At 45.4% G+C, this 21,874-nt stretch overlaps 1 protein-coding gene across 1 annotated transcript in view; it reads right to left on the bottom strand.

The window, feature by feature from the left end:
* Nucleotides 1-21,874, bottom strand: part of LOC107117510 (adenylate cyclase type 10-like) — a 110,700-nt gene that overhangs the window by 74,416 nt on the left and 14,410 nt on the right. The window contains 7 exon segments of the mRNA XM_015419646.1: nt 3,617-3,806; nt 6,535-6,611; nt 9,365-9,486; nt 13,031-13,222; nt 14,989-15,077; nt 19,494-19,593; nt 20,324-20,529. Of these exon segments, the coding sequence (XP_015275132.1) occupies nt 3,617-3,806; nt 6,535-6,611; nt 9,365-9,486; nt 13,031-13,222; nt 14,989-15,077; nt 19,494-19,593; nt 20,324-20,529 (976 nt within the window).

The raw sequence follows: 21,874 nt of genomic DNA, 5'->3' as shown, positions 1-21,874 counted from the left end.
GAAAGCAAGAAATTGCAAGTAGATAAATAGGTACCACTTCGGTGGGAAGGTAACAGCGTTCCGTGCACCTTGGTGTTTAGTCATGCCGGCCACATGACCACGGAAACTTCTTCGGACAGCGCTGGCTCTTTGGCTTTGAAATGGAGATGAGCACCGCAACCCTAGAGTCGGATTCAACTGGCTTTCGAGCAAGGGAACCTTTACCTTTACCTATCTAAGGGGAAAATAATTTTCATAAGGGGAAGGGAGAAAAAGAACTCTGAATGAATGGGGCTTATTAGGAGTGAGCAGAGTTTCTACCAAGGAATTCTGGGAACCACAACTCTGTGCAGAGATACTTAGGAAGAGTTCCACATCCTTTGGAGGAAAAAATACATAATTTGAAATAAATAACATGAAAATTAACTCCCCAATAACGTTTCTGTAGCAGAAAAGCATGGCGGTACACAATATTTGTCCTTAAGAACATCATGTAGACCTCAACATTATCATGCAGAAACAGAAGAAACCTTTGGAGAAAAAGCTCAGAAAATTAACATTCCTACAAAGCTTATTTGTAGAAACCTCTCAAAAGGTTATACCCTGGATATCTTGCTGGTCTTTAAGGTGCTGCTAGACTCGGATCATGCATTCCTACAATTAAGGAGGGGCCATGTATTTGGATATCCACGTATCACTATTATACACAGGGAAGCTTCAGTCCTATATACACTTACTTGGGAGTGAGCCCCATTCAGTTCAATGGCATTTGCTTTTGAGAGAGCACGTGCAGCAGCAGTTTGCAAGTCACATAGTAACGGGAGAGAAAATTAGTGCTCCTGAAAGTATTCCATTCTTTTATTTGCATTCCACTCCGTATCAGTAGATAATAGATCCTTGAAAATACTAGTGTAACTCGGGGTTATTTTCCTTCGCAGTGTCCAAAATACCCACGGTCTGGGATTCGGCACTTTTGGATGGAACTGAGCATCGGGAAAGGCAGGGCTCTTTTTGTAGAAAAAGCCCAGCAGGAACTCATTAGCATAATAGGCCACACCCAACAGCAGAAACTCATTAGCATAGTAGGCCACAGCCTGACAGCACCACTCATTAGCACATTAGGCCACACCCCCATGTTACCAGAAGTGTGGTCATCCAGCCACACCCACCTTTCCTTTCTTATTCTGTTTACCTTGTTTGTTGTCAAAACCCAGGGCTTTTTTTGTAGCAGGAACTCCTTTTCATGTTAGGCCACACACCCCTGATGTAGCCAATCCCAATGAGTTTCTGCTATTGGGTGTGGCCTATTATGCTAATGAGTTCCTGCTGGACGTGGCCAACTTGGGAGCCAGCCGGAACTCCGTTCCTGTGCGTTCCTGCCCAAAATAGCCCTGGGGAAAGGTTTGCATGAATTGAAACCAAGCTTCTTTATTCTTTCTGTTCAGTTTGTTGCATGATTGTACACATGTATTTCAGTTTGTTGCATGATTGTACACATGTATTTTCCCCCAAACATTAATTTATTCCTCTTGATGCAGCAGAGGAAGAAACATGGGGCAAAGCAAGAATATGCTATTTTTAGGAATATTTGAGGACTACCCCCCCCACACCACACTTCCCCAACAATCCCATAAGGTACCACATACAGAGAGGCCAGAGAAATATTTATGTGTGGGCCTGCCAGTGCTTGGCACTATTTACAGCTACCCGTCCCTGAGGTAAATCATGGTGGTGCCTCAGGGGCACTCACTCTGCCCCTTCCTTGGTAAAAGCCCAGGTGAACCTTGTCTGCCATAGATCTGCCAAGAAGAAAAACATATTTTTAAAACAACAAGAAACAGGTGTATTGGATTAGGAAGGGAGAGTCAACTATGGCCCCGTTCACACGACGAATTTGCCACGGGAGAGCCACGGATGCCAGGCGGATTATCCGTGCACGATCACACCACCACATCTGGCAAGTGTAGCGCCCCCGTGGCTTCCCGCCGAAAACCCGCAGTTAAAAACTACCTGCTAACAAGTACTAGCAACCGGTTTGCCACGGGCTGCTGACGGATGTGGTTGGTGTGAACGCGCCCGCGCACGGCTCTTCCCTCCGGCCGTCGTCTTTGCTGCGGGCACCGACTGCCGAAACCCCGCTGCACTGCCGTCACGTCTGATCGCTTAATCGCGGATCAAACTGCGAAGGCGCAAATAGCCACGCCTCCCCCCGTGTTATCCGGCCCGTGTGACCGGGGCCTATGGATGTTTAAGATCAACTTTATACAAATTTGACTTCAAGAGAAAGTGAGATATGGAGACACAGTTTCTTATTCAGAATGGAGAGCACCAGGAGCCAGGGTTGCCAACCCCCAGATGGTATATTCTTAGGTTCCAGGGGGTCCCTGAAACCGAAAAAGATTTGAAGGAGACTCTGGACAAGGTTATCGCTCCTGTTACAGGCTTATCAGCAGAAGAAATAGTAAAAGATATGGAGACTGTCTATAGGGCATACTCCAATTATATAAAAAAAATAGCTTGCCTGGAGAGATTGTGGTAAGATTTGCAAGAAGGCAGACCAGAGATGCCATATTAAAAGCAACTTCAGCAACCCCACTGAAACTGGGAAATACAATCATTAAGACTTTAAAGGACATTCCATTTGAAATTCATCAAAAAAGGAAAGCTTATAAGGATTTAATTTCCTTTCTTCAAACCAATGGAATTCAGTAAAGGTGGGGGATACCTGAGGGGGTCATCTTTAAAATCAACGATAAAAGAGAGAAGATTGATTCCATTTTTAAAGCCAAGGAATTTTTGAGACGCCAGCTGGGAACGGGGGAAGAATCTAAGGAGGAAGAAACCAAGTCAAGTGACTCAGTTACCTCTGGATCAGACGAGGACTCTGCAGCTGAAGCGGCTATGGGTGTGACGAAAACTGTGTATGACTTTAGAGACAGAAAGCCAAAGTAAGGGCTGAAGGACTCTGAAAATTGCTCCTTGAAGAAATGAAGATGCTCAGAAGGTCTTCTCAAGATAACTAATTTACTAACAGAAGCAGTGCAAAGCAAGAACTCTACAAATATATTGTCTTATTAACAAATGTAATATTAACATTTACCTTAACTGGGTTATGATCTCTCACTCTTGGGTTTTTAGTTAGTGTGGGTATCTTTCCTTTATCCATAGATGTAGTCCCTTCCTATTTTTTCTTTGTAGTTTTGTAGTTTATTGAAAAACAATAAAAAAAAATACCCCCTTGGGGGTTTAAATAAAAAATAGTGGTTATGTCATTAGAAGTATATTTTCAGTTTCACAACCAAAGAGTACCAGCTATCTGAAGAAGCAGAAAGCGAACACGGCATGCTAATCAAGTGTTGCAAGCCATTTTGTATCATACATCAGTTCCTTCAATAGTAGATTGGTCTAAATATATCTTGTGATCTTTTCACTGAGTGTTGATATTAAAAGAACATCAAAATAAGCAAGAATTTTGCCTTCTTTTCAGAACGGAATGTGAGGAGTGAAGCCTTCTGGCAGTTGAAGTTCCTTGACCCCATTTTCCTTTCAAGAATGTCCCTCACTGGGGTTTCAGCCAGCCCAATGAACATCCACCCTGATTTTTCCTTTCCCAGCTGTACGTGGAGGAGGCACTTACGTTTTCTCAGTGACACCAAGAAATTTATACATTGTCCCAGGGTTCAGAATGCCTTTCATTGGAGTTAATGGGACCTCTTGAAAGAAATAGGGCGGCAGCTTGGATTCGGAGTAGGTGACTGCATCGCAGGTCACTAACCCGGGATAGTACATCATTATCCGGGCAGCCAGATTCACTTTGCGGCCAATGACTGTAACATGGGAAGAACAAGAGAGAGGATTAATTTGAACCTATGTCCTCAGTCAGAATACTTCTTCACTAACACGTTCAAACAGGGCCACATTTAGGGGCTGGACCATCCTAAGCAGCTACCTATAGCAATCTGAATTCAGGTTGTACAAATTCTTGCCAGCTTGGTCCATGCCCTGCCTACTAGCAGAAGTAAACAATAAGGGGACCAGCAATTCATACAACAAACATGGACAGATAAGAAATTGCTGCAAGGTTCACAAATTACAGTAAATAGACAATAATAAACTTGGTAACAGTGATGCTTCGTGATGTTTAATTCTTTTTGTTGTTTCAAAACACAGGACGTCACCCACAGAAGATGACATCAACAAGAACAAGAAGTACGAACATCTCAAGTGGTTGTTCGTTTCAATGGAACTCTTTATCAACCAAAATTCGAATCTCTGGTTGTCTTATTATATTCAATAATGATATCAATCTTATCCACTACAGCTTCAACAGCACACAGGCTAACAGGTCTTAATCCAATACAGCTTCAACAGCACACAGGCTAACAAGTCTTACATTCGGACAATTCTTATCTGTCCATGTCTGCCTACTAGCAGGTCATCAACACCTCAACAGGCAAAGGGCCCAACCCTCTTTGTTGGGCTGCTCATTGAAACTGCACGATGTAGTGCATTGTTATCAGCTGTACTCCTTGCATGTACACTGTCCATCCCCTGTCCCCCCCTCCCCGTGGGAGTCTGCTCTTTCTTTCACCCAGAGACAAGCATGGACAGCTTCAAAAGGGAATTAGATAAACATATGGAGCAGAGGTCCATCAGTGGCTATTAGCAACAAGGTATAGATAGGGGCTCTGGGGCAAGTGATGCTCTGTCTTCTTGGTGCTTGGGGGGGGGGTCAACAGTGGGAGGGCTTCTAATGGCCCCACTGGGGGATCTCCTGATGGCACCTGGTATTTTTGGCCACTGTGTGACAGAGTGTTGGACTGGATGGGCCTTTGGCCTGATCCAACATTGGCGTCTCTTATGTTCTTATGACTCACTGCAGCTGCTCTGGCAAACAGTGAATGGACCCAGTATGTCGATATCGAGATAGTTGTTAGGGTATAATTTTTTTGGCCCCGCCCCCCCCCCCCCCCCGAGTCTGTCTAGGAGAGAGAAAAATTAACTCAAGGCTTTTTGCTAACAAAGTAGGCAGTTAAAAATGATCATTCTGATGCAAGCAAGAAAAGATTATGCTAGCATACTGAACAAGATTCAAAGTTCTTCCTTTATAGGATAAAACAGACAAAAAAAGTCAGGTTCTAGAATTCCAAAAGAAAGTTCATCGATTCTGGTCTCAGACATGATTCCCCCTCTCCCGATCTCGGTGGAACCTCCAATTATGTCAGGGGAGCTTTGCCAGTTCTTCTACAGCCCCCCTCCCAGTCTATCTGGGAGACAAAAGATTCACTCAAGGCTTTCCACTAACAAAGCAGGCAAGTGCCCCTATGGAGTTTGCTGTTCAGTCCAGAGGTGACAACAAAATTCAAGTACAAACATTCAATCACACAATCACTCACTCTGAAACCTGGTTTGCAAATACTTTCTCATAAACTGCCTGATCTGTTAGCCTTGCAAACGTGCCACTAATTTTAGGAGACAACAAAAAACTTCCACCATTAGGAGTTAAGCAAAGATTTAAGATTCTTGCAGTGATTTTGGTTAGTGAGCCTTAGGATGTTTCTGTCCTTCCTCCCCTTACCCAAAATCTGTTCTTTGACCTGCTGATCGCTAAGCTACCTTAGCTTAGTCAAGGGTCTGTTCCATCCTTATCTCCCATGAAAAATGTGTAAAGGGCTTATTTTCCTTTTCTCCCTAGAAGGAATGCAGAGTGTACTCTAGTACACTAGCATGATCTGTTCTTGCTTGTATCAGAAGAATCATTCTTAATAAAACTGCCTGCTTTGTTAGTGAAAAGCCTTGACTAAATCTTCCAGATAGACTTGGGGGGGGGGGGCTGTACTAGAATTTTCAAAGCTCTCCTAACAGGTAGCTTGCAAGGAAGGAGGGGAGTCCACTGCAGTCACTGCTTAACTGGGGAGTTGCTTCAGCAGCTGCCTCAGGCTGATCGTGGCAAGGCAGGGACATCTGAGGCTCAGCTGGTGGCCAGTTGTCACCCCCAAGCATGGAGTGCTCATCTGCCAAACCAGCCCACCATGAGGTTCACGGCACCCTACTTTGCACGGGCCACACTTTTGCTAGAATAGCACATGGACAACCTCTCCTATTTCCACATGCTGAAGAGTGGCAAAGAAATGGCAGAAGTCCTGCAGGTTTAGGAAGGCCAGAAAAAGACAGTGTTACAATACTGGGATCCCAGCAGCGGGAGGAGAGGACAGGAGTCCTGTGGATCCATGCCAGGAGATAAGGGTGTGGGAAGGTTAATAGAAACAACCAATCAATACCCAGATAACATGGCCCAACTGAAAGATCAGACCTTGGTGGGACCAGTCAAATTAAAACATGGAATGGCTCTCTCAGGCAAAAACAGAAGTCAAAAGGGGAAAAGAAGAAGGCTGTGCTGGGAACGGAATGGGCCATAAGCCCATACAGATAAATTAGGAGAAGTTGTAAGAGTGGGGTGGGGGAACTAATGTTTCCCTTGTAGCACCCAAATGTTAAAAGATTGCCTTGGAGCTTGGACAGTGGGCAGTTACCAGTGGTCCACAATGGCTGTACCTGTATATTCATGTCTCACACGATGGCCAACTACTCCACAGAACACTGGCCCACAGGTGATCCCAATGGAGACAAGCCTACAATGCAAGGAGAGGAACATGAGTTCAACAGGCCAAAAGAAAGCTCCAGATACCTCTTTCACCCTTGGAGAGTCTCAATATTCTCCTTCTATCCAGTCCCTAAAGAACAAAACTAGGAACAAATATAAAGACATAAAAGAGATGGACAAGTTGTGTGTATCCTGCCATGCCATGCATGCATGCAAATACCCAAGCCTGTGGGACTGTTCAGGATTTAGCATCCTAAGAATCCCACATATTTTTTTTAAAAAAGGAAAGGAGTCTTCGGTATATTATTGCTGTGGAAAATAAACTTGAAAATCCATGTAGGCTAGTGGTCTTCAATCCACATATCTCAGAGTCCTGCCTTCTGCCTTCTGGCCCACCATTTTTTCTTTTTCTACATATACCATCAGCAAGCAGGTCTGTGTGATGAGTAGGGTTGCCAGCCCTGTGCTGGAACCCCTAAGATCTTTTGGGAGATGGAGAATGGGAAGGAGGAGCATTGGAAGCTATGTCACCATGTCAGCGACACTCTAGGAATTCCCCCTATCTGTATGGCGGGAGGCCTCCTGCTGATCACTCCTGTTGAAAAAGCAAAAACTGGTCTTTGTGCCAGTATGTCACTTGCAGGGACAATGTGGAAGGAAGCGACAATGGGAAATTCTAGGGATGGCTGGCAATTCCTAGAACTGCCCACTGTCACTTCCAGGCAGGGTTGCCAGGTCCGCGTTGAGAAATACCTGGAAATTTGGGGGGGGGAGGTATTTCAATGGGGTATAATGCTATAGAGCCCACCTTCCAAAGGGGCCATTTTCTCCAGGGGAACTCATCTCTGTTGCCTGGAGATCAGTTCTAATCCCAGGACATCTCCAGCCACCATCTGGTGGTCGGCAAGCCTACTTCTGGGTTGTTCCCAGAAATGAAGTGACGTCTGCAATATCACCAAAGGGTTGATATTCCAAATTCCAGATTTGGAAATACTTGGAGATTTGAGGGTGGAACCTGGGAGACTGGAGTTTAGGAAGGGGAGAGACCTCTGCAGGGTATAACACCATGCAATCCATCCTCCAAAGCAGCCACTGTTTCCAGGAGAAGTGGGATATTTAAAAATAATAATAATAATAAATCAATAAGTGATTTATACTGTCTGAAAATCAGCTGGAATCCCAGGAGATGTCCACCTCCACCTGAGGTTGGCAGCCCTCCCCCACACACATGCCCATGGCTTCGCCCCCCCCAACCAGGGTTGCCAGTTCCTTACCTTCTGCCAGCAGGGGGTACCAGCCTGCTCCCCTGGATCTTCTGGTGTGTGCACAAAGCGTGTGCACCATGATGACATCATCTGCAGATGATGTCATCACACTAGGCACGTCGTGCAGGGGACGCTCTAGCATTTGGTCAAAAACTCTATAGTCTCTATACCCTCTGAACAAGACCTAATAATGAAGACCATGGAAAGTGCGGAAATGGACAAACTCATTTTGATCTTAAAAGGGCAAATGGAAGAAGACTTTGTGGGAATATGGACTCCTTTTTACGACTGGATGAGAAAGAAATACAAAGATATGATCTCTTTGATATAATATGAAGTAGCCTTTATGAACTTCTAAAATGTCACACTCTCTCTCTCTTTGTAGTGTGAAATACCGTATGTGGAGAAGAGTTACATGCAGAAGACTTGTTATTTTGTTTCTCTTTTTCCCCTCACCCCTGTATACCCTAAAACCCAATAAAGCGTACTATTAAAAAAACCCCTCTACAGTCTCTCAGCCTTTGCTGGTAAGAGCGTGACTCTAAAAAGTATAAACATAGGGTTATAGCAGTATACAAGGTACAGAGAACACAACTGGAACAGAAAGTGAACGATATCTCAGGTTAGGTTACTGTCCAAGGTAAATTTGAGCCAAGACACAGTAAAGCTGCCTAGCATTTTCCGTGCCCCTTTCCCATTTGAAACACATTCATGGCAGCAGGGAGAGGAATGCAGGGGACATCTCTGCCAACGTAGCAAATCCAATCTGACCTCCTGTTTTCCATTCCTGTTGCAGGCAATGTTCCCTCTAAGCTGTGGAGTCCTGTGAGCAAAAATTCTACTTTGTGAGACACAGCATTAAAGTTGTGATCAGGCAGGTGATTTGGCTACTGCATAAATTAGTTTGATCTGGAGCCATCGTTCCTGAGCTAAGACAACAACGTGTGAGCCGGAGGCTAAAAAACTGTGAGCTAGCTCACACCAACTCAGCTTAGAGGGAACACTGGTTGCAGGTATAAAAGCCTGGCCGTCGCCAGAGGGGCAAGCTGAAGGGCAGGAGCAAAAACTTTTGTTCTACGTCACTGTGGCCTTGGATGAGTCAGCCAAGTGGACCCACCCAAAAGCTGTTACTTTTGAGGGGAAAAAATTGTTTATTTAAATTTTATTTCTATAAGCTGCTTTGGGACCCCACTGGGGAGAAAAGCAGGATAGAAAAAGCATAAATACACCAACTGGAAAGTATCCTGGGGGACCTATCTGGCTTGCCAAGCCTCTCTACCTGGCCCCTCTTCCCTTCCCACAGCCCTTGCTCAAAGGCCTTTCTCCGCTGCTTGTATCCAAGTCCCTGCTATGATGTTCCATTACGATACCAGGCATCCACCGGCAGTCATTGCAAGTGGCAAGCATACAGGACCAGTGACCGTTCCTGGTGCTGCAGCAGGTCAGGAGGTGGAGCTCTGCCAGTCACCCTACCCCTAGTAGATATACCTTGGTATTACCACCCTCAGTCACTTACCCTACTTTCATGAGTGACGAGGAACAAAAGGTGTGGATCTTATGGGCACAATCCAGAGCATGCGCGCTCTCATCTGCTTGCTTGTCTCCAGGGAGACCAAAAATGCAAAGGAAAGTGCAGCCCTTTGGGGAGGGGGAGAGGTGAGAAAGGAACATCAGAAAGGTTTGGTTCAAAGAGCACCTATGTAAGGATTGCAAAAGACACGTTCACCAACTAAACGCCTACTGGCAAAAGGGATGTTGATGCACTCTTCAACGTAGGACATTAAAGCTGACTGGATAGCAATTTTCAATTAAAATCATTTTTTAAAATTTTTTTAAAAAGCTGACTGGATGTTGATTTTGCTACTGTTCTTCCTTTGTCGCTGGCCCATTGGTGTAAACCTGATACTCATTGTCTGCAATCCAGAGAGTGGAATGCACTAAAAACTGACAACTCACACATGCGGTATTGCTCCATTCATTTCCTCTTCAGTGGTGCTCCTGTGCTAAACCGCTAGTTGCTTGTAAAACTTCTCCTGGAGCTCTTCAGTAAGGAGAGATGCTGCAGAGGAAATAATCAGATCTCTCCCCATCCCTGCCAAAGGCACGCACAAATTTTGTGCATGCGTCATTCCGGACAATTGCCGATGACCTCTTCCTTATTCCCATTTCTAAATATCTGTTTCTGTGTTCTCTTTCATGTGTAGCTTAAAGCATTCCATAATGTCACCATCCCTCCATCTCTTGCCAGCACAAAGGCTGTAGGATTGACACACAGAAGCCAGTTTGTCACACTTGTTCATGAGCAAGCACAGGGGTCTCCTGGAAGCAGTGCCGGAACAACATCACAATTCATGACAATAAACTGGCACTATCAACAATGAGAACTAATAATTGTAGGACCCCTACCAGGTAGACAGAAGAAGAAAAGGAGGAAGAGGAGGAGGAGGAAAAGGAGGAGGAGATTGGATTTATACCCCACCCGTCACTCGGAGTCTCAGAGCAGCTTACAATCTCCTTTCCCTTCCCCTCCCCACAACAGACACCCTGTGAGGTAGGTGGGGCTAAGAGAGCTCTTTCAAGGACTGCTCTTGAGAGAACAGCTCTGAAAGAACTTGTAACTGACCCAAGGTCACTCTAGCAGCTGCATATGGAGGAGTGGAATCAAACCCAGTTCTCCCAGATTAGAGTCCACACTCTTAACCACTACACCAAACTGGCTCCCTTATTACTTTGCAGATATTCCCTTGCAGAGTAAGGGTGCCAAGCGTCCTGCCTCCGTTTGTATGCATGTTGAGAACAACAGTGTGACAAAGAGGTGAGATCACTCAGTGGTAGAGAAGATTCCTCCATGCCTCAGAGTCATGGCTTATTTGTGACAATAGTATAATACCTTCCGCTGTTTGGCCTGTGTTTCCCATACCCATCACTTTTGGTCTGGTGGTCCTGGCCTTGACACTGGTGAGGTCATGTGTCTTCCTGTCACATTCTTGCAGCTTGTTATATCCAATGCTCAGTGGGTACCAGCTCTGGAAACGCTGAAGACCACCGTCACAGGGAAACCCTCAAAGTTCCCTGGCCCAAATCTCACCTTCTTGATCTTTGTGCTACAGTAGCTCCCATTACTCTAATGTCACTGGATGCCAAGACAACACAGGCATTTAGGATCAAGATGGAACAAAACAAAGGGCTTTTCTGCATTCTCATCTTCCTCATTCATGTGTTTCTTTTCTTCTGGTTTTTTTCCCTATTCCACACATGTTTTGCTCCCTCTAGTGGTTGGTTTGATATTACATCGCTTTATGTCCAGCATAAAAACTTGCAGTCTACATCTACAGGGAAATATCCTGCACATAAAGAGATGTAAATATCGAATCAACCACTAGAGGAAGCAAAACACATGCAGAACAGATTCCACCCCCACCCCCAAGCAATGAGAATGTAGAAAGGCCCAGTCTCTAGAAATGTGGCTCCTGAGGTATGACTGGTGGCCTCTAAGGGACGGTGCTTGCATTTGCTTGACTAAGTAGAAACTGCGTGCCCCTCCATGCATTGCTGTGATTGTGTAAAAGGCTAATATGGCACTCCCTCCACCAACCCAGTTATGAGGGTGTTTTTCAGGTATTCTTCCTCAGAGGCCTAATAACGCATCTCCCTTTATACATATATTTATTCACATCTGTAATCTGAGTCACTCTAAGCATATGAGAAAACGAATTTGAGAAACCTCCCTCCCATGGGCTTCCTTTTCTGATGAATCCATAAACCAGCCCATTTTTTCTCTGCTTGTCTATAAATGTTTGGGAAACTCAGCTTTATTTTAGAGCTTTGGTCTTCAACTTGTCAAGGGCTGGAACCAAAGAGTTTGTTTTCCTTCCAGTTTGGTGTAGTGGTTAAGTGCGCGGACTCTAATCTGGGAGAACTGGGTTTGATTCCCCACTCAGGTTTGATTCCCTACTCCTCCACTTGCACCTGGCTGGATGACCTTGGGCAAGCCATAACTCTGGCACAGCTGTTCTTGAAAAAGAGCAGTTTCTGTCAAGAGTTCTCTCAGCCCCACCTACCTCACAGGGTGTCTGTTGTGGGGAGGGGAAGGGAAAGGAGTTTGTAAGCCGCTCTGAGACACCTTTGGGTAGTGAAGGGCGGGGTATAAATCCAATCTCTTCTTCTTCTTATGCAAAATAACAGAAGATGCTTTGATCTTAAAATCAAGGATAGGCAAATTTAAACATCATTCTCAAGGATAGTATCTCTGTCTTACAAGCACAATTGGATACCCTCCTGAACTTCTTGGAGGAGAGTGATATAAAAATAAAATAAAAATGTGTCATTGTTTCTCCTTAACTTGTAATGCAGTCCTGCAAATCCTTGTGTTGTCCAGTGCCTCACACTGACTGTGCAAGGGACAATAATATTACTGTTTACACTGAGCAGTTGGAACTCAAAAGGTTAAGTGACTTATTTATTTATTTGTCATTCAAATTTATAGACTACCCTACCCCTGCGTACACACGGCTCAGGGCAGTGAATAACACAATGATAAAACATTAATTAAAATATAGGACAATATAAATAATATATAAATTACATGAGAGGTGTGGCCCCAGGGGTCACTACTCGCCTCATTGAGGGGCTGCAGATGCCAAGTCAGCTGAGACAGAAGCATACCCTTGGCTATCCGCAGAGCTATAGCAAAGCACATCTCTCAACTCATTGAACCACGCTGCCTCTTCCCGAGGAAGGGAATAAGTCCTCTGTTGAGGCAGGACAAAAGATTGGATCGAGGGCACATACCTAAGTGAAAATTCTATGGCTTCTTAATCAACAGATCAATGTTCAATATTGTTAAATAGTATTTTTTCAGTTGTGCAAATGAGCTCTCTTACACTCGTTTATTTTGATCTTTTGCTCTGAATTTTAACATAGTTTGACTCTTTGATTGTGAAAGGTTGTCCACCTCTCTTCTAATTTACACTGCCCACATGTACCATGTGGGGAAATCAATGCTGCTTTTTGTAGGAATTACATCACACCTCACCAGTACAGAATGCTAGATTAGTTTTCAGGCTCCTGCAAGCAAGTAATGACCGGTAGGATTGGAACTGGTGAAACATCCCTTTGGAACAGCCACAAAAAATCTCTGCTGTCCCAAGGAGTCAAATTGACCCATGACCAGAAGGCTCACCTTGTCAAACATGAAGACTTTGTTGATCTTGCCTCTGAAGGGGCGTAATATGTCCATGATGTAAATGTTGGCATCCTGAACAGCCTTGGACAGGTGGAGAGTATTGGCACTTTCATCAAACTGAAGGTTCACGAAGACTATGGTGACCGGACGAAGCTCCGATAAGTACTCCAATGGCTGGTCATCATCAATCTGAAAAACAGGGTCATCTCTGTTCACATTCAATGATCATAGGAACAAGGACATTCTTTAAGCTAAAATGCTTCTGCTTTCACAAATGGTACAGAAACTCTTTTAAAAGCTGCATTACCTGCTTTTGGATTGCAAAGAGGCTGGTAAGCCACGATGCAGAAAGTTCCATTGCAATGAGGATCACCAGGAAAATTTACCTTGATTGAATTTACATGTGAAGCAAACCACTAACTTCCATGCTTTCTACTGATATTTGTCTCAATCGGGGTACAGAGCAGTTTTGTGCCTGCACAGTAGCAGCTTGTATGACAGGATAATGGCAAAGTTGTGTCTTAGTAAATAAATAACAAAGCAGATTGCAGCCGCTTTTGCTCAGTTTGCAAAACAAAAACACCTCGCTAACTAAAACGCATACTGGAAGTCTCCCAACCATGTGTAGATCTTTCCGATACAAGTGAATGCCATATTATCTGAACAGGAGGGGCATGGGTATGTTATAGGGATGAGCATGAACCAAACCACAAAGCAAAATTCATGACAAATTTTGCCCTGTTCGTGGTTCAAAAACAGAAGTTCATGACAGGTTCACCATCATGAACTTCTATGAACTTTTAGACTGGTTCATGGATGCAGTAGAAAATGGGGGTTTAATGGGACTGCAGAAGACAGCATGTAAAACAGCAGCATGGCGGGGAGGCAAAAGAACTGTGGGGTGCTGCACAGCTGTTTTTGCACTGTTTTGCAGTCCCTTTAAAGTTTAAAGGGACTGCATAAGACAGCCCCATAAGACCACAGCCCATTTAAAGTTTAAAGGGACTGCATAAGACAGCCCGAAAAAGCTGAGCAACGGAGAGCAAGCTACTCCCTGATGCTCAGCGGTTTTTTGGGCTTTCTGCAAACCCCTTTAAAAGGGACTGTGGGTCACTTTTTTGCCATTGTCAAGTGACTCCTGGCGATTCCTAGTGGGGCTTGAAGGCAAGGGACATTCAGAGGTGGCTTGCCATTGCCTGCCTCTGTGTCACAACCTGTGCTCCCTGTAAGCTGTGGAGTCTTGTGACCAAAAATTCTACTTTGTGAGCTACTGGCATTAAAGTTGTGAGCAAACAATTTGGCTGCTGCATAAATAAATTTGCTCTGGAGCCATCCTTCCTGAGCTAAGACAAAAATCTGTGAGCTGGAGGCTAAAAAACTGTGACCTAGCTCACACTAACTCAGCTTAGAGGGAACACGCTGGTATTCCTTGGAGGTCTCCCATCCAAATATTAGCCAGGGCCGGCCTTGCTTAGCTTCCGAGATCTGATGAGATCAGGCTTGCCTAGGCTATCCAGGTCAGGGTGGGTCTGTGATCCCTTTCAACAGGTTTTGCAGGGCCACAAACCAGTTCAGTTCATGAATGAGCCTCCCAGTTTGGTTCGGTTTATGGCTCAGTTCGCAGTTCAGCCACAAACCACAAACCAAACCACATTTCCCCAGTTTGTACCCATCCCTAGTATGTTACACATGCAAGTGTGAACCAACCACTGGATTTTTCAGAGATCTGGGTTATTCATACCATACATGCATGCAAAATACATGTGTTCTTTTGTATGGATACCATGGTACCTGCACATACTGGGAGCACTGCAGGCAGAGTGCAGTCCCAATTTGCATGGTTGACAGGCTTCTGGTACTGAAGAGGGCTATCGTGTTACAGCAATCAGGGAACAATTTTTTTTACAATTTTTTTTAACGAAAGATTTTTATAATTCAGGCTCTTGTTGAAGTACCTTCTTCAAGACATTCCTCATTACAAATTTCCGCAGTCTTCTCTCGAGTCCTGCATTTGGAGCCAGTACTGAGGCTTTTCTCAGCGTCTCTGGGGAGGAAAGGAAGAAATTTTCGATTAGAAAATTGAGATGGCAAAGCCCGCCGGGACTGAACTTCTCTTCTGATTTAACGCAATAACTTCTTGCTTGCTATTTGCAAGGTGAGTATCTTGCTGTCCAGCACTGATGGGGAATGGAACTGCAAAGTTTTACATCAAAACATGAATCTCATGGAAAACTGGCACTAGGCTCATTATGAGATATGTTCAAATTGTAGACTAAAACAAAACACAAAGAATAATCCTGTTCTCTGTGCCTGCCTGGAGTGGAGCGACCCCCATTCTCCCGGGCCCTATGCAAGAATGGAGCTTGGGGCTCTTATCGGGGCACCCCTGGGCAGGTTGTTTCACTGGGCCCAGCCAATGGGAAATGACACTGAAGCAGCTATGTCAAACTAGCTCCACCCCTTCCTTGCAGGCATTGTGCTGCACCCTGGCAAAGAAGCAAGCGTTCCTCCAACTGCGATTGGCAGTCCAGATACAAGAGTGCCTGAGAAGCAAAGCAGGGAGAGCGAGTGGGCAGAACATTCAAGCTTTAGAGAGGGGGGGAAGAGGCAGCAGCACAGGCAAACACATGAGGGAGCCAGCAAGTGGTGGTGTGTGTGGGTTTGCTTCAGTAGATAAGATTGCAGCTAGCCAGCAGACAGGAAACTCTCAGCACACAGCAAATATCCTTAAAAAGCTTATTTCATTGAAAAAACATTCAGACACTCAGGATGCATGCAGTGCAGAAATCATCAGTTGGCAGCAAAACGTTTGAAATGTTGGCAGCAAAACGTTTGAAATGTTGGCAGCAAAACGTTTGAAATGCAAAGATACGTTGGCAATTCTAAAAAGGGAAGCTGCAGCTTCTGACAAGTCCTCATAGACAGTTCAGTAAATCACCATAGAACAGCATCCAGTTCCATCTCCAGAGGCAGCTTACCAACTTGTTGTGCCTCCTGAAAGGTTAATAAGCATCTCCTCCCTGGGCTACTGCCACTCCCTTGAGATAACCGACTCTTGCAGCTGCTGGCAATTACCCCCACCAGGGTACCTTCCTCCTCCAATGATGGATCCTGTCAAACTTATGACCCCCTTCCAATCATCAGGTCTTAGTAAATTATAGGCTCATTCAGCCCTCATCCCTTACAGGTGGAGTGCATGTGTGCGCGTGAGACAGAGCGAGCAAGTGAGCAGAGCTAAAGCACTGCCGGGGATCAGCCTTCGTCATGGCAGTGGAGAGGCACAAGGAACATGCATTTGTGCCTGGAACTGCTAAGTGCAGCTGTGGGCACAGACCTGCTCTGCTCAAAAAGTTCCTGGGTCGGCCACGAGACTACTGGCACAGATCAGCTGGTGAGAGTCTGGAGAAGCCCCAGTTTCTATTTGGCGGGGGTGGCCAAACTTGCTTAACGTAATAGTAAAAAAGGTAAAGGTTTCCCTTGCTCGAGAGCCAGTCGAGTCCGACTCTAGGGTTGCGGTGCTCATCTCCGTTTCAAAGCCGAAGAGCCAGCGCTGTCCAAAGACGTTTCCGTGGTCATGTGGCCGGCATGACTAAACACCGAGGCGCACGGGACGCTGTTCCCTTCCCCCTGAAGTGGTACCTATTTATCTACTTGCAATGTCTTGCTTTCGAACTGCTAGGTCGGCAGGAGCTGGAACGAGAGACGGGAGCTCACTCCGTCATGCGGCACACTCGGGTCTCGAACTGCTGAACTACTGACCTTCCACAACCTGCAGTTCAGCGTCTTAACCACTTGAGCCACACAGAATAAACGTCAGATGTTTGGGAGCCGCAAGACATGAACATATATCACACACACGTTTTTATTGAAAAAACATGCAGATTTGCTTTTTATTAACATTAAGTTAGACTGTGTGAAAGAGCTGCATGTGGCTCCCGAGCTGCAGCTCTCTTGTATAGCTCAGCGCAACATGCTGAGTTGCCATATGGCAACTCAGCATGTTGCACTGGGCTATACAAGAGAGCTGCAGCCTCCCTGGGGGAATTGGGGGGTGGTTTGTCTCTGGAAAGGGCAATGGAATACTAAAAGAGTAAATGCTGCCCCCTCTTTAAGGAACTCCGGCTATATTGGAGCAGACCACCACCACCCACCTCTTCTTGAAGGGTGCCCTATTTCTACGACCAAAACATCCATCCTCAAGTTGCCTGTTTGCTTCTATATATATGCTTAAATTCCTTTGGGGGAATCAATGTCTGTCACTCAATAGCAGAAACGTCAAGCCTTCCTTATCTCATTAGGTAAGTGATGCCAACTCAAGTTTGGGTGTCCTGCAAGTGCTTCCGAAAAATCTCCCACTTCCCTACTCCACAAGGGTATGAAGCATGCCTACATTTCCCCACAGTCCACTTGTTGCTCAGAACTTATGAGCGCATATTAAAATGTATCTTTCCTTCTGCACGGGACCTTACAGTGGCAGCCGTTTCTCTGATGGAGTTTTATAAGGTCTCATACAGATTGCCCCGCTCCAAAAGGGGAGCACCATCCATTCTTTCGATGAGACCCCTTTTATCCATATCAAAAAGTGGGACCTGGGAAATTTGAGAGTTGAAGAAAACATGCCTTCCTGTGCTGTGAATGTCCTTTTCTGACTTTCCCCCCCTGAACTGGTGGCCCCTTTTTCTATATCAAAAAGTGGGACCTGGAAAATCTGAGAGTTGAAGAAAACATGCCTTCCTGTGCTGTGAATGTCCTTTTCTGACTTTTCCCCCCCTGGAACTGGTGGCCGTTGCAACCACCACCACCATTCACCAACACATATACATAGTGAAACTCTTGGAAAGAGCTTGAGAAAAAACGGACTAAAATCAAGTAAGGTTTGGGGGAAATTCCTAGGCACAACACCATTGCCTGGCAATGAACATCTTTGGTCTAAGACATCTTGTTTTTTCTACTTTTTAAACTTTTTAGGTTGTGCGCTGCAGGCTCAGATGGCGCAGACAGAGGCAAAGGCTACACTTGCTCCTTCAGATGACAGGCAATGCTGAAGGCGGGGGGGGGGGAGGCGGGGATATTGCTTGCACTGTCTGGAGCACAAACTGTCTGGAGCACTGTCTGGAGCACAAACAGCACTGCAGACTAGGAGTGGTGGCTGCAAATGCTACCCTTCCACCCCCCAAATGCCAGGCAGCAATTTCTCAATAATATATCCTGTTGCACTGTAACCAGTGAAACTGTCAGCAAGCTGCCAATGTTTTGTTTTCTTTCTGTATATGTGTGTGCGCTTGCCTCTTTCACTGTAGAATCATAGATGCGCATGTCTATGTAGCTCGCCGAAACAATTATCTCGCTCAAGGCCACAGGTGGATGCAAGAGCTTGTTAGTGTAGAGAAGCTCTCACTAAACACCGTGAGAAGAAGATAACATGAGAGGCTTGGGACCGTTAGTTCTCAGGCCCAAGGGCACGCGCGGGAAAACCCCACAGGTCAAAGGCGTGCACGGGAAACCCCGCAATTGGCCCGTAGTAGTTTGAATGTTTATTATATGCTTTGCCATTGCTTGTACCCCTCATTCTGAACACTGATCCTGTTATGCACCTTCAGCTCTAATAAAGTTACCTTTTCTTCAAAAGCGTGCTTATTACGATGCGAGGAGGAGTCTGACATTAACACACAGAGACATAGAAAGAAATAGCTAACTGTTAACAGAAAGCCCAGGAGCTAGCTAGATGAGATGGTGATCACAGATGACATTGCATCTTTCAAGACTAAATTTCAAGCACATGGGTCTCCAGTTCAGATTGAGACAATGCGGAGAGAAGGGGATCTAGTCCTTCCACCCCTGCATGGTTTTACTTATTAAAACGGCTCCCCTACATGATGCTCCTATTAAACTTGGAAGGGAAAACAGAGCAGTCTAGGTGGGCGGGTGACGTCGCTACAATTCCCATTTTACAACTAGGTAGGTGACAGAAAGGATATAACTCGGAGCCAATTCCAGCTCTTGTTCCATCAAATTGTACCAAGCCTCTCTGGCATGAGAAAAATAATAAAATACATGATGGCATGTACCACTCCACTGAGCAGAGTTTGAATCCTTCCCCTGGCCCTAAGGAGCCTTCCTTCAACATAAGTGGCTCTTCCTTCAGTAGGTGAGCCATTTAAGTTGGAGGAAGTCTCCGTAGGCTTCAGGAACTTCCTCCAGCCTAAGGGAGAACATGTGGACATCTGCGTTTCAGGAGTAGACAACCCAGAATGTATAGCAAAGCCTAAGAGGAAACTGACAGAAGAGGGATACTGGCTGTAAGGACAGTCCTCTGTAACTTGTTTCAAAGCTGAACTAGCAATTGTGAGGTGGCCAAACTCTATAGGAAAACAGTACAGAGAAGGAGTGAGGTGCCTGTAATCAAAGAACATAGAAAGTGCCTCTTTGACAGAATTGTTGGCACAGCAGTAGGACTTACCCGCACTGTCACAGATGTGATTGTCAGCCAGATGACTTGTACATCTCTCATAGAACTTCTCTTCGTCAAACTGTAGAAGATCGTCCTTAAGGAATTTAACCTGAACATAAAAGGAATCAGTGCCATTCAGCGGCATTCCCTCCAAACCCTTTCATCTAGTTCCATCTCTTCAAAGTACAAATCATGACACACCTAGTGCATCATGCAAATTGTATTGTGTTTTTTCCTTCTGTTACACCTGTACTCTGGTCTCTTCAGGATAGGTGGGAACTCGGGCTGCCACAGTAACTTCCACTGGTGCTTTGAACTCAGCCATGTTCTTATCACAGACTCTGTCATAAACATTTGATCCAGAAGCAGGGGTCATTTCCTGCAGGAGCGCACAGGAGCGGAGCTCTGGCAGTAAAGAGCCCAGGGGGCGGGCACATGCAACAAGCCCCACCCCCTCTCCCAGCAGCCCTCAATCAGAGCAAGAAGCAGCCAAGTAAGTTGCAGAGCTCCCCCCGCCCCCCCGGTACAAAACAGTCCAGTGGCACCTTTAAGACCAAGTTTTATTTAGGTACAAGCTTTCCCTCCTCTGTGAGGGCAGATCTGCACGTTCCCCCCCAAAATAGCTAGCAATCCTAAACAGTTCAGTGGAGCCTGAGCGGTGGGTGTTGCCTTCTGACACACTTCCAGTGATGTCAGGGTGTGTGGCATATGCAAATAAGTTATGCTAATGAGTTATGCTAATGAGCTCCTGCACCTCTTTTTTTACGAAATGACCCCTGAAACACCACCACCACAGCAGGGAGCACTTCCCACGACAGTCTACAACACCATGTGCTCACCTTGACAGCTCGTTCGTCAGGGATCTTTCGGGTCTCAATGAGTTTCCGTTGACAGAGCTCCCAGCCATTTGGCGACAGAATGATTTCACCAGCTTTTGCTAGGTTCTGAGCCAATCGCACTTCATCCACTGCCCGGCCAATTACCAGGAAATACTGGTGCCTGTTATCTCCAACAACAACTTTTGAGATGTGGCCTGCAGATATTCCTGGACAAGATATGAAACATAATCCCAGTGGAAACTGACCACCTCATATAAGGATCTTTTTAGAAAGTATCTGCTCTAATGTGTGCCTTCAAACCACACCTTTGGGCTTGAGCAGGTCTTCCCTTTCTGTTTTCCTCCTCTTTGCCCTTTAACTGACATTCAACTACCCTCAGAGTTCCATGTTCCTAGACAATGTACAGTCCTCCTCAGGCCATTTTAGGGTGAGGGTCTTCCCTTTTTTAATTTACAAAAGAATATTTTCCTGTAAATATGGTAAAAAAAACCCCAAACATACAGAAACTGCAGATTGAGCAAATTTACTGCTGTATTGATAGACTCTCAACCATCATTTACTATTAAAAGGAATGAGAGGCTCAGTTCAGTTCCATTGGTTTAGTATTGTGCCCAGATGACACTACTTAACAGATTTTGGCCACTGTGTGACAGAGTGTTGGACTGGATGGGCCTTTGGCCTGATCCAACATTGTTCTTATGTTCTTATTGACTGCTCAAGACATTTAGTCAAGGAGCTTTAATCAGATTGAAGGAAAGGAAAGGCTCCATTCAGACATCCCACAAAAACCATGGCTTATTTTAACTATGCTTCGTTTGGGAAAACATGATTCACCTCAATAGACTGTGAGGCAAATCTTGGTTTGCCTCGACACACTCTAGTTTCGCTGCCTTCTCTGTGTAGCCTGGGAGGGCATCACTGGGGAACAAGTCAGGATTAAACCAGGATGCCTGCATTCATACATCACACAAAACCATAGTTAGGACCAGCAGTGGCTAATCAACCACCTTCAGAGCCTACTTTTGGTGGATCCCAACTATCTGTAGACTGGCCTGTTTTCAGGCAACCGTCATATATACTAGGGGTCCCAAAACGTTTTGAGCCTGTGGGTACAGGGTGGTGGGCACAACCACAAAATGGCTGCCACAGGAGACAGAGCCAACCACAAAACACCAGGGAGTGAGGTTATGCACAACTCTAATAGTAACTTTTTAGCATTTCAGGCATACACTCTGTTTAACCGAATGCCTTTTAATCTGTACAGCCAATCAGATCTCCAGTAGCCAATCAGGAGCCCTGATGAACAAAAGCCCCACCACCAGGCCCCACCCACTTTCTCAAAACACTTGCCGGGCACCAGGAACCCATGGCCACCAAGTCGGGAACACCCGGTATACATAGTTTACTCAAACCATGGTTCCATGCAATATTTGAACAAAGTCATCATCTTATCGTAATGAGATACCTGGAGCAGTAGAGCCAGGGGACTAAAAATGCTCAAGCCTGACTTCCCTCCATCTGTCTCTGTTCTTCTGCTTTCACTACCATGTG

The sequence above is a fragment of the Gekko japonicus genome, unplaced genomic scaffold, assembly GCF_001447785.1.
Source record: "Gekko japonicus isolate JY-2015 unplaced genomic scaffold, Gekko_japonicus_V1.1 scaffold1248, whole genome shotgun sequence".
Taxonomy (NCBI): Eukaryota; Metazoa; Chordata; class Lepidosauria; order Squamata; family Gekkonidae; genus Gekko; species Gekko japonicus.
This window is presented reverse-complemented; position numbering and strand designations above follow the sequence as displayed.